Source organism: Myxocyprinus asiaticus, chromosome 17, assembly GCF_019703515.2.
Source record: "Myxocyprinus asiaticus isolate MX2 ecotype Aquarium Trade chromosome 17, UBuf_Myxa_2, whole genome shotgun sequence".
NCBI classification, from domain to species: domain Eukaryota; kingdom Metazoa; phylum Chordata; class Actinopteri; order Cypriniformes; family Catostomidae; genus Myxocyprinus; species Myxocyprinus asiaticus.
The window spans coordinates 26,059,854-26,077,860 of NC_059360.1; the positions used below are offsets into that span (position 1 = coordinate 26,059,854).

At 37.1% G+C, this 18,007-nt stretch overlaps 2 protein-coding genes across 3 annotated transcripts in view; one reads left to right on the plus strand and one right to left on the minus strand.

The window, feature by feature from the left end:
• LOC127454811 (striatin-3-like) overlaps window positions 1-14,435 on the minus strand; it is a 44,102-nt gene extending 29,667 nt beyond the window's left edge. For both annotated transcript variants that reach the window (XM_051722247.1, XM_051722246.1), the window contains exon 1: window positions 13,963-14,435. In XM_051722247.1, the coding sequence (XP_051578207.1) occupies window positions 13,963-14,223 (261 nt within the window). In that variant the 5' untranslated portion in view covers window positions 14,224-14,435. The remainder of the gene's footprint in view (window positions 1-13,962) is intronic.
• LOC127454951 (AP-4 complex subunit sigma-1-like) lies at window positions 13,340-17,937 on the plus strand. The gene is made up of 5 exons (XM_051722492.1): window positions 13,340-13,554; window positions 16,745-16,924; window positions 17,071-17,169; window positions 17,289-17,348; window positions 17,604-17,937. Exons 2-5 carry the CDS (start codon window positions 16,760-16,762, stop codon window positions 17,730-17,732), a joined length of 453 nt encoding a protein of 150 aa, XP_051578452.1. The 5' UTR covers window positions 13,340-13,554; window positions 16,745-16,759; the 3' UTR covers window positions 17,733-17,937.
• Window positions 17,938-18,007: the final 70 nt, after the last annotated feature.

Below are 18,007 nucleotides of genomic sequence, written 5' to 3' on the forward strand. Positions count from 1 at the left end.
AGAAACACTGCTCTAAATGACAATATTTTTATTTGGATTTGGGGAGAAATATTGTCAGTAGTTTATAGAATAAAACAAAATTTTCATTTTACTCAAACACATACCTATAAATAGTCATTCCAGAGAAACTGATAATTTTGTAGTGGTCTCTTAATTTTTTCCAAAACTGTGTGTGTGTGTGTGTGATATATATATATATATATATATATATATATATATATATATATATATATATATATATATATATATATATATATATGTGTGTGTTGAAGTCATTAAAACTCATATTTTAACCACTCCAGAGATTTAATATTAGCAAACTATAGATTTGGCAAGTCGTTTGGGACATCTACTTTGTGCATGACACGAGTAATTTTTCCAAAAATTGTTTACAGACAGATTGTTTCACTTTTAATTGACTATATCACAATTCCAGTGGGTCAGAAGTTTACATACACTAAGTTAACTGTGCCTTTAAGCAGCTTGTAAAATTCCAGAAAATGATGTCAAGCCTTTAGACAATTAGCTTCTGATAGGAGGTGTACTGAATTGGAGGTGAACCTGTGGATGTATTTTAAGGCCTACCTTCAAACTCAGTGCCTCTTTGCTTGACATCATGGGAAAATCAAAAGAAATCAGCCAAGACCTCAGAAAAAAAATTCCACAAGTCTGGTTCATCCTTGGGAGCAATTTCCAAATGACTGAAGGTACCACTTTCATCTGTAAACAATAGTACGCAAGTATAAACACCATGGGACCACGAAGCCATCATACCACTCAGGAAGGAGACACATGCTGTCTCCTAGATAAAAGGGTGAGGCTTGCAAGCCGAAGAACACCATCCCAACCGTGAAGCATGGGGGTGGCAGCATCATGTTGTGGGGGTGCTTTGCTGCAGCAGGGACTGGTGCACTTCACAAAATAGATGGCATTATGGGGCAGGAAAATGATGTGGACATATTGAATATTATATATATATATATATATATATATCTCAAGACATCAGCCATGAGGTTAAAGCTCGGTCGCAAATGGTTCTTCCAAATGGACAATGACCCCAAGCATACCTCCAAAGGTGTTGCAAAATGGCTAAATGACAAACAAAGTCAAGGTATTGCAGTGGCCATCACAAAGCCCTGACCTTTGTGGGCAGAACTGAAAAAGGCCTAGAAACCTTACTAAATGCAGCCGGTGCCAGCCAAACATCACTTCAGTCTATTACGATGGACTTCAGAGGATGAACGAATGCCAACTCCAACCATAAGACATGGGATAAATCATACGCCATTGCCTGAACCTTAGACTTAGGATAGACCTCACCAGAATTACCGGCCGGTTGAACTGCGATGCACCTCACTGATCTCTGCCTGCATCACCTCGGTCTAATGATGGACTACACTCTTAAATGGAATACATAGACTATCAATTAATTGCCAACAAAAGCCTTCATCAGCAAACTAACAAGGACAATTGCATCTATGTGAACTTCTGCAGTTTATCCAGGATGGACTTCAAAGTCATTAGTCATTAATCTTACAGTTCATACAAAATCTTTGTTTAAACACTGACCCTCAACACTTACTTAGTTTAATAATTATAAACCATGACTTGCACTATACATAATTAAGCAATATTGGCATTATATTCATAATGTAAGCCAGAGGGGAACTGGCCCCACAATGAGCCTAGTTTCTCCCAAGGTCATTTTTCTCCATTAACCAACATCTTATGGAGTTTTGTGTTCCTTGTCACAGTCGCCTTCGGCTTGCTTACTGGGTTCCTAAATACAATAATTATTTAACTACTTATTTTTAAACACAATTCACAATAGCATTTTTTCAAACTACACAATGATGATCTAAGACATTATAGATATTACAGTTTCATTTTCTGTTAATGCATGAACTTCTGTAAAGCTGCTTTGAAACGATGTGTGTTGTTAAACAAATAAAGATGACTTGACTTGACCTGACCTGACTCAGTTACACCAGTTCTGTCTGGAGGAATGGGCCAATATTCCAGCAACTAATTGTGAGAAGCTTGTAGAAGGCTACCCAAAACATTTGACCCAAGTTAAACAATATAAAGGCAATGATAGCAAATACTAACAAAGTGTATGTAAATTTCTTACCTACTGGGAATGTGATAAAAGAAATAAAAGCTGAAAAAAAATCATTCTCTCTACTATTATCCTGACATATCACATTCTTAAAATAAAGTAGCGATCCTAATTGACCTAAGACAGGTAATGTTTTCTATGATTAAATGTTAGGAAATATGAAAAACTGAGTTTAAATGTATTTGGCTAAGGTGTATGTAAACTTCTGACTTCAACTGTGTGTGTGTGTGTGTGTGTGTGTGTGTGTGTGTGTGTGTGTATATATATATATATATATATAAAAACACATACACATACACACACACACAGATTGCCAAAAGTTTGGAATAATGTACAGATTTTGCTGTTTCAGAAGGAAATTTGTACTTTAATTCACCAAAGTGGCATTCAACTGATCACAAAGTATAGTCAGGACTTTACTGATGTAAAAAACAGCACCATCACTATTTGAAAAAGTCATTTTTGATCAAATCTAGACAGGCCCCATTTCCAGCAGCCATCACTCCAACACCTTATCCTTGAATAATCATGCTAAATTGCTAATTTGGTACTAGAAAATCACTTGCCATTATATCAAACACAGTTGAAAGTTATTTAGTTAATTAAATGAAGCTTAACTTTTGTTTTGTTTTCTTTGTGTTTGTTTTTGAGTTGCCACAGTATGCAATAGACTGGCATGTCAACGTCAATATGGCAAAAAAGAAACAGCTTTCTCTAGAAACTCGTCAGTCAATCATTGTTTTGAGGAATAAAGGCTATAAAATGCTTGAAATTGCCAAAAAACTGAAGATTTCACACAAAGGTGTACACTACAGTCTTCAAAGACAAAGGACAACTAGATCTAACAAGGACAGAAAAAGATATGGAAGGCCAGATGTACAACTAAACAAGAGGATAAGTACATCAGAGTCTCAGAAGAGCATTCTGGGATGCTATTCTTCTCACCACAATAGTACAGAGCGGTTAACGGAGTTAACGTAGACTTTGTCAGTTCGAACCAGTCTGGCCATTCTTTGTTGATCTCTCTCATCAACAGGCATTTCCATCCACAGAACTGCCGCTCACTGGATATTTTTTGTTTTTTGCACCATTCTGAGTAAACTCTAGAGACTGTTGTGTGTGAAAATCCCAGGAGATCAGCAGATACAGAAATACTCAAATCAGCCCATCTGGCACCAACAATCATTCGTGCAATTATCTAATCAGCCAATCATGGGGCAGCAGTGCAGTCCATAAAATCAGGCAGATACGGGTCAGAAGCTTCAGTTAATGTTCACATCAACCATCAGAATGGGGATAAAATTTTATCTCAGTGATTTGGACCGTGGCATGATTGTTGGTGCCAGATGGGCTGGTTTGAGTTAAACCAGAGACTAAACTTTGATGAAACACACTTCCAAAGTTTACCCCAGCTGTGTAGTAAATGTATTCAACACTGTATATAAGCCATATAATAAGAGGAACAATGGAGGACTCTTCTAAGAGGCTGTGGATGATTACAGTAGGTGTTTTTTACCATATTTTGCTTTATTCATTGGTGATGATGAATGGAAAACTGGGTGCCTTACAGACTCAATTTGGTACCCAATCACTGTTTCTTGGCTCCTTTCAAACTTTCACATGTGTGTACATCTGTGTGTGCTATAAAGAGCACTCATGTCGAGTTATCAGCCATCCATGTTTTTTGGGATCATCCTGATTTTTGGCCATCTGTCCAGGAAAAATAAAATTCAAATCACAAAGTGTCCCGAAATTTTTAATTTTTTTTCCACGCTTTCACCCACATGAGCACTTGTTGATGTGTACACTATTCAAGAAGACTGATCAAACGTGCTCTCATAAACCGCTCTTTCAAATGAATCTTTAGAAAGTCCGATTAATTTCAATGAATCGGTTTGTTTGGACGATTCATATATATGAAGCTTTCCTAAACCATCTCCCTCTCATTTGAAGCATTGGGAAGTTCGATTAATTTGAGTGAATCGGTTTGTTTGAAATATTCATGTACATGAACCATATTAAAGGACGATTCATTTGAGTTTCATGCAGAATACCCTACGCATTATTTCACTTCTTATTTTTTGTTGCTGAATGTTTAGTTAAATACTGTTGTTCACCACTGTTTTTGATTAATTTATTTACATGAATGTGTTTACATTAATTTACACACTGGTGTATCTGTTCAAATGCTGTTTAATACTAGGGGTGTAACTGTTCAAATTTCTCACGGTTCGGTTTGTATCACAGTTTTAGGGTCACAGTGTCAGTACGGTTTGGTATTTGCTTTGTTCAGAAATAAATATTACTGCCAAATCCACAGAATAATCTATTTGGTAAACACTTCAACAGGTTTGCCCTTAAATAACAATCATTGTTTTACAACAGTAACCAAAGTTTAACCATGGCATTTGTAGTAAAATCATAGTGACCACAATATAAACATGGTTACTGTCATGCATACAGCAAAATATAGTAAAATCATGGTTACTATATAGAAACTACAGTATTACTGTTATAAAACCATGATTTCTGCACAGAAACCCATGGTAATAGCAGTCATGGTTACTACAATATTACTATAGTAAAACCATAGTTCATTTTCGTCAGGGTCCTTAACTAAAAAAAACCAAATATTTTCTCTAAATTACTAAATCAACATTTTAACTTAATACCTACATGCATCAACATAAAGTGCACTTCAAATTCATATATATTCAATATTAGGAAGCTGTACATCACTATAAAAGCAATAACTTTGCTATTAAAATGCATACGAGAAGGGATATTGTGATAATACTGCTTGAGTATTTTAATCATACGTGGAAATCCCACATCATCACCCCAAGCGCCCACATCCTCCGTTGCTAGTTCTAAAGTGATGTCTTCGAACTAACAACGGAGGCTCGGGCTGTATAAAAACAATATACTGAATCTGTGGTGGAAGAAAGTAGTTCCTCACAAGAGGAGAATGTTTTGCTATTGCTACTGAATCGAGAGCACTGTATCATACGATACAATATTTTTTTTACACCTCTATTCTCTAAGCAGTCCTGGTTTTGGTGACAATACCTGCTTTCACTTTATTCTCAAAAGTTTTAACAAAATATCAGAATCTTTGATTTGCAAACTGTTCTATCATCTTCACTTTTCTTACGTTCATACTTTTGTCCAATGACTGATAAAATCAAAGTGCCCCAAAACTCTTTTTCACATACTGATGTCTAGCCATATTTATTGCAAGTGTGAGTGAGCGAGTTGTTGTGCTTGACACACTCCCATCCTCAATAGGAGACAAATGGTGTGTCTGCACGGGCCTTAAAATGAAACCTGAACCCGACCCGTACCCGAGACAGTGTGGCCCAACCCTGAACAATACTGTCAAATTTTAAGCCCAAACCCGACCCGAAATTGCTTACTATCTAATTTCTTCTCCTAGCAAGTACTGTTGCTATAGGCTGTATTTTATGTAAGCATATAGGCAACATTCGTAACAGTATTGAAACAGCAAACATACAATTTTAACAAGGCATGGCAGCCCCTTAGTACACTACAGCAGAAAGGAAAAAAGCATTGCTTTCCCGTTTATTTGCGGAAACTTCACTTGGTGCAGAGCAATCTGGAATAATATGAAACAACGCAACAGTCCCCTCTATGCAGCCTGAACTTCTTTAGAATGTTGAATCTTTGTGATAACAGCGCTAAAAACAATCTAGACGCAGTGCAAAGAATGAAACAGAGTGCAGGTGTCTCAACAAGCATTTTTGAAAATTTGAAATTCTTTTTAACTTGACATGGTGTTTAAAATATGCCGGTCCTGCGCGAGAAGCTGAAGAAAAAGCAAGATACGGTGCAAATGTCAAAGACATTTGTCCAGCGTGTGTAAAATGGGAAAACACATAACAGACGCATACAAAAATAAGTTTGGTGTGAACGGCCCCTAACTCATCCGTTCACGCGTGTCTGTGAGTGAGAGCGCGAAACAAGTTCAGTAAGCCTGTTTATTTTTTTATTAATTACAAACCCAAACCCGAACCCGAGCCAAAGTCGTTCTTGAAAAACTGACCTGAACCCAGCCCGAAACCCGTCGGGTTCTCGGTCCCATCGGGTCTGGGTCGGGTGGCAGAACTCTAGTGTTTGCACCAACACAACAGAAAACTAGACTGTGAGTCGCAGGGCGCCGACTGTAAGTTTTGTAGTGTGTGCTTGGCTTAAGTTCAGTCTGTCATAGGAGAAAACATCAATTATGCGAAGACAATCAAAAACTGCTGAACTAACTTGACTAGATCTACATTTGTTTTTTGCAATTTCACTCTAATCCTCTCATGTTTCTTGAGGAGTTCAAAGTGCTGGCAGGTAATGCAAAAGAATACTGCTGTATTAAAACACAGGACTGCTTGTGTCATCAGAGTGTGAGGACGGCTTTTACACATATGGTCAGGAACAGCTGGCTCCTCACAGCCCTGAGTAAGACTCTGCTTTAAAGATTGTGAAAACAGCATCTCAGCTGTGCGAACTGAACACTGACACTAAAAATACTTTGACTGCCGTGTGAGAAAAACAGTGCAATGAAGGGACCTTATGGGTTCAATAATAGTAAGATGCAAATGGGAAGCAAAGTCCTAAATAAATGCACTTTCAGAAAAAAAACATTCCAAACAAAATATTTTACTTTGAGGCTACAGAAGAAAAAAGTGACATACAAAAATGTGAAACATTCGAAACAATTTCAAGCATAACTAGGGCCCTATGATTTCCACGATGTGGAAAACACGAACGGAATCGCGGAATCCAGTAATAAATACGGAATTAACTATTAAACGTGGAATGTCACAGAATTTGACATATTTTGGATAAAATGTATTTATTAATGCTTAATAAATCTGTTTAAAAACATGAAATGTCCTAGTGTGATGATTAAACAAAAGAAGGCTGATATTTAATTAAATAAATATACAGTCTGAATGTGCCATCATGCTTTAAAGGGAATGTGTGTGCCGGCCGCTCATACACTGGTACCACCTCATCATAAGCATCACGTGTGCTCTGTGTTTGTAATAGTTTACAGACAGCAGAGTGCGAATCAAGCTTGAAGTGTGCAGCACATGCAGACTATATATTTAAGCAATTCAATTGCAGCATTTGCGGTTAATAAGCACAATTAAGTCATATGGCAAACTGCTTATCCGGAAGTGTGAAGCTGTCATCAAAAACATAGAAACTCGAATTGCTTCATTCAGTTTTCCACCAAAATAAAAGCTCAATTTAACTAGACGTGTGAAATTTAAGAAATTGCGACAAAAATGACTACTACTGTAGAGTAAAATGTATTATTCAATGTAGTAATAAATAATAATAATAAAAATTATTAATTAATAATTACATTATATTTGAGCACTATCTCACAAGCAAGACTGCTGTTGTACTACATAAAAGTTTCGAACAATCAATGCTTTCATTAATACTGTGATGCTCTGCTGTGCAGCACTGTATTTGACGGAAAAAATAACTCCATTACTGTGTTTTGGATTGTGCTGTGAGGATCTGTATAGAAGCACTTCATTTGATAAAAATTATTAAATGGTATGTTGAAAAATAATTCTGTCATTTTATTAAAATTCTATGAATTAATTTTAATTAAATTAATTTGCATTTTTAATCATTTAATTAAACTTTAAAAAACTGAATTAAGAAAAAATTAAACAGAAAACACTGAATATGAAAAAAAAAAAAAAATTCATAGGGCCCTGCTAAACTTTTATATATTATAAATGAACACAATCTCAACTAAGCAAAACAAGGTTTTTAAGAACGCGGAATTTAGTTACAAAATGGTTAGTTGATTTAAAAATGCTCTGGTAAATCTAGATACCATTACAACACACCAATTCCACATCATAAAACATCTCAATTCCTATATAAACAAATACAATACAGCGTTCAAGTCATACTAAAATACATAATATAGTAACAGCTATGATGCAACACACCTGTTCACCTAGCTACTCTATCAATGCGCAGCACCTATAGAATAAAGTTCTGTTACTGTTTATGTGTTTACTGTTTAACAGTCAGATACAGATACAGTACAGGATGAAACAGGTCACTGGTATATTTATGAATGGATAAAACTGTAACCCTAAATATGGAAGCTCTAGTAATCGAAGTCCCGCCTTACAGTAAAAATAGGCAATCATTTTTTTGATAGAGGTATCACCTGTCAGATTTCATGGAGAACGTGTCTGCGCATTAGCCGAATCAGCCTGAAAAGTAGTGTTATTTGGCGTGATCAGAGCTAGAACAGCACAATTTATGATACCATTGTTGTCATATTTTACAACTGATTTGAAATCAGCCTTAAAATTTGCATTTCAGCTATGACATTTCATAAATAGCACAGCCTCTTCTACATTATTGCTGAATTACGACTGTGATAACACTTCATGGAATGAATATCCTCACCAAAGACATGGATACAAATGCTACATACACAGTCAATTAAGTTACAATGTGTTATAGGCTAAAACCCACACAGACCTTTTATCCCTGATGGCTGGATGGCTGGAGAGGTGTAATGAACCATGACTCTGAAGATAGTGCTACCATGACCTATAAACCCTGAACTAACCCAGGTAATGCTAATCAGCCCCATTTCCGATGTGACTGTTCTAGACATCTCTGCAAGCATGTCTTGGAGGACTGGCAAACTAAAATAAAGAAGTGACCAATAAACCTTATACAGCCACCTCCAATGGCTCTATTTGCCATCACGCAAGCATCCGTCAACAACACTAGGTGCAAAATTACTACTAGCCAACAGATCAAGAACTAAAGACAACTATAAATGTAAAGACAATAATAATCAAAATGAATAAGCCTAATAAATCCCCTTGTGTTCCCAAAATAATGCTGCCAAATGTGTGTTCTTATCGAATTTGTGTTTGTATTGCGTTTTGGTAATAGCCTACAGTTAATGCTGCCTAAACAAAAGAAAACTCAATTTTAGGTTGAAGGTGAACGTGTCATATTACTTTATGATTTAATCACTTTCGTCTTTGTTTCTTTAACAGAAAGATATATATTACTGAACCTGCAGAGTTGCATTAACAATGCACGTTAACCACGTGGAAATAAAGCGAACTAAAGTCACAGCACCTCCTGAGATGATCAGAGATAATTTGCAGCAATCTCACAGATGACATCATTCTTGCAAACAATTTTCAGACGAATGAAAAAAAAAAGTAGTGAAAACTCTTTACATGTGCTTGTTCAACATGACTCATGCTCCACGCCTCTGAACAAACAGCGAATCAGGCACGGGCATTGGCGGCTTGTCTTTTGTCTGTTCTTAAAAATATAATAACGTTGGTTTCTTCAAGCGCGTGTCTTTGTGACTAATGGCATTTCTTGTCATGTGTCGCCCACCTGTTGTGGGTAGATGAGCAAAATTACCCACGCATGAAATAGATTTAGACGAGGAGCTCGTGAACTGGATTCAGCCTTGTCGCATTTGGCGGGTGCTAGTTTCACACCCTGGCCATTGTTTAATATATTTGGCGACTTCTCAGATCCATGGTTTTGCCATTTCACGATATTGTCGATCATCGTTTGTTTGCAATCGACATCGGGATCTTTGTAAGACATTGTCGATATCTGATTACACTGTCCTATCGCCCAGCCCAAATTAACACTGTGCCATTTTTATATTTGCAGCTCCTTTCCTCATTCACAAAAGCTAAATAACTACCCTCATCTCAGCTAGACTGAAATAAATGACAGCTCCACCCATTAATAAGAGTGGCGTAGAGATTTAAATGTCATGATAACACAAGTAAAGAGTAAGGACCTACATTATTTGCTGCTGGAAAAGGTATGGCTATCAAAACCAACTTGAATACGCATAACTGGACAAATGGCTTTTGTAATTTACACCCAAAATAGAGCACTGTTGCCTTGAAATTAAAGCATTTATTTATTTATTTTAACACTGTTACCTGCTAGAATGCCTCCACTGTCAAATGCTACAATACTTTTCTCAATTGCTGTATACATCAGATGGAACCAGGGTCAGAAATCAACTTTTCCATTAAGGGGCAATATTTGATTTCCAGGGGCATTTTTTACCTTTTTTGTTTTTATCTATTCTAACCTTATAAAATGACCCTGTCATCCTTTTATGTTATAATTAATTCAATTTGAAAAATGGCATGTTTCAATAATTACAAAATTGCATGAGCTATACATTGCATATGTGTATTGTTACTGAAACGAAATGGTTTTTTTTCATGCACATATTTCCAAATATTTTGTCTATTAAATTAACATAGCCTACAAATGCACCGACACAGAGTAGATGGCAGCATTTCTCCAGATTTGGAATGAGGAGCTTAAAAAACGTAGCAACTTCTTCATGCCAATTGATAAAAAAATAAAAAATAAAAAAAGCAAAAATAAACATTTCACAATGAAAATTAGTCAGAGATGTGATTCATACACTAAAAGTGGTTAATGTAAAATTATTATTGTATCATTAATAATGTTTTATTTAACACGAAGGCTATTTATCCAGATATTTTTGTAATTATTATTATTAAGTACACTGAAGCATATGGTTACATGATATTTTGTGTTCTCTCAGACCTGATTAATTTAATAAATATACAACATCCATCCATCCCTCCCGCACTTTTGGCTTCTAGCTGTTGAGGAGGCTTTTCAGACAGACAGGTGTATAAGTGAGATGAACCAATGGGCAGGTAAGTAGACTAAAGCACAGGGAGGGACAGTGTTACTTACTAGGACAGTATATTTTGAACAAAAGGACTGAACGGTCACATAATTTAGCGCGTGAGCACGACACCGAACTGCTGGGGAGCGTGAGAAGCGAGCGCCCATTTGTGCACGTTTATGGCGCAAGCATCCGCCACTGACTCTGCACAACGGACGACACGAAACAAATTATGTTCAGCGAAAATTCAAATGAAGATCGTGATATATGTATTTCGAGCTATATCAGATATTATTAGTTAAACAACAGGAACTCTTTGCGGGGGAATTCTTTTTGCCCACATATTTTGAATTTAAGGGGCATGTTTGCTCAGAGCCCCTGGATGGAACACTAAAGATATGGAGATGATGAGAAATGTAACAGGTGTTTAAGTGTCTCTCTTCACCATGCAGCTGGTACACAAATAATTTTCTCACAAGATTCACATTTGCTGCAACTGAGGTTGATGTATGGGAAGGTTTAGGAGTAGGGGTTATGGTTAAACCTGAATTATACTATGGAAGACGACGAACATTTTTTCTCCTGGAAGAACAAAAGTACCCTAGGCAAATGAAGCCGGCTTTAATACTTTGCCAACATCATTTTCAATTAGTTTCTTGAGGGTGACGTCATGGTAGGCTGTCAACTCTCTGGTGGACGACACAACAGGTAAGCTGTCTCTGAGAAACGGGCTTCAAAGTTATCAATTTTAACAACAGTAAACCTAGGTAACAACTCCTCGGCTGGCACGCACAATTGTAAATAATAAATAAATGTTAAAAAAATCATGTCCAAACCACACCCACGAGAAGTTAAGAAATCATCAATGTTCTTCAACCAACCGAGTTCTCCTAGGTCAAGAATTTCAGAGATGAACGCGAACAGGAGAAATCTCACCAAACTAAAACACTGGCAGAACAAAAACTTCACTGCATTTCGTCATTATTTGTAGATGAACTTAGCGAAGCCTGTTCACACAGTAAGTATAAATAAGCCTTCAGTGTTTAGGGTAAGGATTGGGGTAGGGTTAGGTTATGGATTGGGGCAGGTTTAAGGGTAAGTTTAACAGTGTAACTACAGATGTAATTAAATGCAGGTACTTTAAATGTAAGTACAATGCAACAACACATATGTACACAATAAATACATTGTATCAAATGCTTTAGTACATAAAAGTTAAATACACCTTATATAAAGTGGATCCAAAACTTGTGTAATATTTGAGCTGTGAAGTTGATTAAATTGCCGTTTTTAGTCATTAAAGGGTTTTAGTCATTTAGGAGTTCTTGTCATGGCAACAGTTGCCAAATTTAGTTTGACAAACAATTTTATCACATTAAAATGATGTTAACACATATATTCTTTACGTCACTTTTGAAAGCGTATTCACTTCCATTGTTACCTCACTGTACTCTTGATTTTTGCCTTTAAAAAAACAAAACAAAACGAGGGGGGGGGGGGGGTGGCTGGGTAGCTCAGCAAGTATTGACGCTGACTACCACCCCTGGAGTCGTGAGTTTGAATCCAGGGTGTGCTGAGTGACTCCAGCCAGGTCTCCTAAGCAACCAAATTGGCCCGGCTGCTAGGGAAGGAACAGTCACATGGGGTAACATCCTCGTGGTTGCGATTAGTGGTTCTCGCTCTCAATGGGTCATGTGGTAAGTTGTGCGCGGATCGCGGAGAGTAGCATGAGCCTCCACATGCTGCGAGTCTCCGCAGTGTCATGCACAACAAGCCACGTGATGTGCAGACTGATGTCTCAGAAGCGGAGGCAACTGAGACTTGTCCTCCGCCACCCTGATTGAGGTGATTAACCGCGCCACCACGAGGACCTACTAAGTAGTGGGATTTGGGCATTCCAAATTGGGAGAAAAGGGGATAAAAAAGAATGAAAAAAAAAGAAAAAGAAAACGGGGAATGTCGAAATTGTTTGTGTGGTAATGAACATTATGCCACAAATGCTGTCGATTAAACTTAACTTGTATTTATTTAACTCTGGGTATTCATTTGACACTTTTGTAAAACGTTTGCTTTAGTTTGCTTCACCTCAGCCAGGATAAAAATAATTTAGTAATTGATTGTTTTATTGGTTATTTCAATCCTACAGATTATGTCATCCAGAAATATAGACACTATCCCTGTACCTAGACTGAGCTGAAGGAAAAACAATGAAAGACAACAACAAAATCTCGTAATCAAGGGTCTATCTGCACAACTTTTCTCATTTGATCTGGCTGTAGAGGGTGAATGATTCATAAGAGGGAAATATGATGGTAACCCAATGGGGCAAAATAAAGGGCAAACAACTAGAGCAACAGCATCGGGCTAACACATCTTAGACTAGCTGCGAATAGCACTCAAAGCTAATGAGAGCACTGCCTCATTTACTTCTTATGCATTTAGCTGATCATACTTTAGTGTGCACTTTATGTCACATTCAGCCCCCAAAAAACTATACATTACAGATGGAGTGTGAAAGTAAGTGTGCTAGTAGGATGGATCAATAAAAGTAGAGACCCATACGGACGCCATATTATCCCAAGCAAAATGGCAGAACAAGAGAACAGTTGACAAAGTCTGCTGGCTTTCATTGACAGATGCTTTCTCGTGGCACGATAGACCCGCAACAACAACGCATCGACGACTATCAAATCTGCTCCTATATTCATGGGTAAGATAATCTTAATCGATCGTACCAAGTGTCTCTAAACACCGTAAGTAAAGCGATGTCATATTAGCTTAGCCCCATTCAGACAGGCTAAAACACCCCATCTACACTAGACGCGTCACACTAGAACGGGACAGCTTCATTGATTGTAACAGAAACATTCACGTTGTTCTAAATCGCCCGTTTGCCGTGTAGACAGCTTCGTTTGTTTTAATGGCAGCGCTCTGGTTTATCGCGTCGCTAACAGTATAGATGGTGTGGACAGGAAGCTCGGAAGATCTGTAGTATTTTGCTCAGTTACTAAAGAATACATTTGCTTTTTTTAAGTTGTTTTAAGGCGTTTAGGTTCCCCCACATGGGGTTTCAGACTAGTTAAAAGCTCAGTGTGTCAGCAGATGTGTGGGTTAATACCTGGAGTTCGGCCCTCTCCACTTCCCAGTGCGCCCTCTCCATTTCAAAACGGGCCCACTCGTGTTGAATGTAGTGTAAAATCCCCGGGATGGTGTATTGTTGGGGCCTGGGCATCTCGTCCTGCTGTTGCTGGACCATCGGTGCTCCTCCTGCGCTGGCGATCTGGGGATTCATGCTGTTGTTGCCCTGCTGCGGTGCGGGTTGCTGCTGCTGTCGCTGGGCGGCCATTCCTCCTCCTCCTCCGCCGGGCTGTTCATCCATATTTAAAAATAGGAAAGTCCTGCTAGAAGTCGCCAATTGTTTCCCCTCAATCCGCCTTTATTCGCAGTTCGTGTCGCGATCCGATGTCGCCCTGCCCCCCACCCCACGAAATAGTCTGGCACCTGAGCGGGCTGGTACGGTGTTTTGGGTTTCGTGTCAGCGCACGGATTTGCCGGCCGCCATTATAGTCCGATCCCTGGATGTGAGTCTCCTGTCTGCGGGGGTGGGTGAGTGAGGGAGGGAGGGAGGGAGGGAGAACTGCCGCGCGCTGCATGATGGGACGCCTTCACCCAACCCTGCCTCTGTCCCGATCATCTACTTCGGCAGACACAGGGCATGTGTGTGTATGTGTCAGTAATGGTGTACGAGTTTTAAAATATAATAATGTGTCGTCGAAAATTAGGGGGATTTTCACGAAACCTGTCAAGAAAATGTCCTGGTGCTATTTTACTTCAAAGTCAAAAGAAACATATGATAATCATTATTACAGCAATGAGGAAAATTATAAATTAATTAGTATTTATACATTACCCTCATGGTAGGCTATTACATTTTATTTAAGTTTATTTAAAAATAATAATAATAAAAATCATTGTTCAACAGCATTTAAAAAAAATTTATATAGTAAAAAAAAAAATTAAATAAAATAAAAATTACCTCTGTTATGGTAATGAAAGTCATTTTTCCTCATTAAAAAAGTTTTTCAAAAATGTTTGCAATATATGTAGAAAACCATGATCACTCACATTAAAACGAAGACTCCAGTCATGTCAGTAACCTTATAAATGCTGTTGTATTCTACATGGAGAGGGTCCTCACATGGGGGCTGCCATGTTAGAATCATGTGACCAGCCAAATACTACTCCCTTAATCTCATTAACAGTCCTGTTATTTGACACTTTCACTCATTGATTAAAGTAATTAATTGTTTTTAAGTAATTATGGCTGACTGTGAATAAAAAACTTTCTACAATGGCATCTGAAACTGAAAACTATTAAATTAAATGATGCTGCATCCAAGACACTGGGTGTCAGTGTAAGTCCAAGATGACACAAAAACAAAAGTTACTGAGTGCACCTTTAAGCAAGAAGGTACGAGGGCTGTGCTATATTGTGAATATAGTCCACTTTGCGTCGCGTCGTACCTAACAATGCCCTTTAGCCGTGATTATATTCACAATATGGCACAGCCTTGAGTGCCTTACTGCTTTTATAAAACGGTTACCACATTAAAATATTAACGCATTACAGTAATGAGAATTGTGGGTAGCCTAAAATGTGTTTAAAGGAATATTCTGGGTTCAATACAAGTTAAGCTCAATCGACAGCATTTGTGGCATAATATTGATTACCACAAAAATGAATTTCGACTTGTACCTCCTTTTCTATAAAAAGCAAAAATCTGGTTTACAGTGAGGCACTTACAATGGAAGTGAATGGGGCCAATCTGTAAACGTTAAAATACTCACTGTTTTAAAAGTATATCCACAAGACATAAACAATATGCATGTTAACATGATTTTAGTGTGATAAAATCACTTACTAACATTTTCTGTGTAAAGTTATAGCCAATTTTACAATTTCGTTGCCATTATGACATAATGCTGTAAACCCTAAAATGACTGCAAAAACTATGATTTAAACAACTTCACAGCTCATAAGTGTATCAGACAAATTAATGCAAGTGCTTTTTATAAAATCATAAGCTTCACAATTCTGCATTTGAACCCTCCAAAAATTGGCCCCATTCATTTACATTGAAAGTACCACACTGTAACCCAGATTTGTGCTTTTTTAAGGAAAAAGAGGGATGAGTGGAAATTAATTTCTGTAGTAATCAACATTATGCTGTCGATTGAGTTTAACTTATTTTGAACACAGACTATTTCTTTATGTGTCCTGAAAATAATGCCACAATGCAAAATAAAATAAATGGTCCTAATTATAGGTTTCATTTTCTTTATGTGGAATATTATTTCTTTATTTGTATTGATTTAGGGTTAAATATGACCATGACATTTCCTTGACAAGTTACGTGAGAATCAACCAATAGCAGTTTGGAGTGCAAAAGAATATTATGGTTAGTCAAGGAAAATCATAGTTAAAATGTCTGAAAAATTATCTTTCATTTAATGTAAGTGATCTCATGTGATAATTCATTATCTTCTCTCTCTCTGTGTGTGTGTGTGTAATTTAACAGTTTTAATGCTGTGGACTTTTTTAATATGTTGTGGTCATACTCTAGAAAAATTTACCATAGTTTCCACAAAAAGATCCTAAATTTGTACTTAGTACAATACAATTTGTGATATCTTGATATTAGGCACCGCTGCACAGCTGAAGTATTAACAGTTGTGGGAGGTATGGTGTTTTGTTTGAAGATGTGGTTACCATAAACTTTTTGTAAGGGGATTGTGAAATTGCATCATGTGTTTTAAAAATAATTGGTAATGAAATAACTATAAAACTATGCTTATTAGTAACCTCTCAGTTTACTAATGACTAATCCTTTACTTTCTAGTGGTGGCCATTAACTATGATCAAGTTCCTGCTGATGGTCAACAAACAAGGGGAGATTCACCTGTCTAAGTATTATGAGACAGTGGACATTAAGAAGAGGGCAGCTCTTGAAGCTGACGTGGTCAGGGAATGTCTATCCCGGAGGAAGGAAGAGGTCAATTTTATTTCCCATCCACTTTCAGTTTAATGGTTGACCATATAGCTTTCTATCACTGGCTAATTCTGAAATAAGTTTTCCACTTAAAATCTCTCTCTCCCTTAACTTATCCCTTCAGAATCTGTTGTGATATACAAGTCAAACTGTTTCTTGTATCTCTTCTTCCTCAGTGTTCGTTTGTGGAGTATAAGGACTACAAACTGGTATATCGTCAATATGCAGCTCTTTTCATTGTTGTTGGCATAACTGACAATGAGGTTACGTTATTGGTAATATGTTCATAATACTGGCATAATCAGGCATCAGTAGTATTAAAGTCTGCGTTAAGATCTTTTGTTCAAATGCTACAATTTAACAAACACTTTCCACCATTCTTTCTCTATTACTCTCAATTTATGAGCTTGTACACAACTTTGTCGAAGTGTTTGACAAGTATTTCAGTCGCGTGGTAAGTACATGTATACTGTATAAAATCAGATATTAACATTTAAAATTCCCTAATGATTAACTGATCTGCCTTTTCTTGACAATGTGAACCGGATGTATCCTTTAACAGTGAAATAATGTATAGTTAAATAACACAAGTATTATTGGCCAAACTTGGCTGCAGTTTGTTTTCTTTTGTTGCTCGTAATGACATTAACAAATTGTAGCATTAGTGACTATTGTGTGCTCGTGTTTCATTCCTTAAATTTAAAATCAGATCATGTTCAAATTGGATAAAGTACACATTATCTTAGATGAAATGATCCTGAATGGACACATTGTGGAGACAAACAAGAACCAAATACTTGCACCATTACTGGCCCTGGACAAGATGACTGAAAGCTGATAAAATGCAATAATATTTCATTAATATTCAGTTAATAAACCAAACAAATGTTACTCACTAATCTTAAGTGTTTATCTTCCATTATTTTTATTTTTTTTCCTCGCATATTTTGATTTGACCTGCAATAAACCCAATGCATTGCGTAAACGGAGACAAAGTTCCTTTCTGAAGAGAAACTTTATAATGCATGAAAACCCCCTGGTCTATTAAAGGCAACTGACCACACTTCATATTGAATATCATCTTAACCACATTCTTAGGACTTGTTCAGCTGA

Bases quoted from the DNA above. Each gene is read 5' to 3' on its own strand.
- LOC127454951 (XM_051722492.1), top strand. From the start codon at position 16,760: ATGATCAAGTTCCTGCTGATGGTCAACAAACAAGGGGAGATTCACCTG. The intron at 16,925-17,070 runs GTTTAATGGTTG...CTTCTTCCTCAG, and splicing joins TTATTTCCCATCCACTTTCA to TGTTCGTTTGTGGAGTATAA. The intron at 17,170-17,288 runs GTAATATGTTCA...TCTCTATTACTC, and splicing joins ACAATGAGGTTACGTTATTG to TCAATTTATGAGCTTGTACA.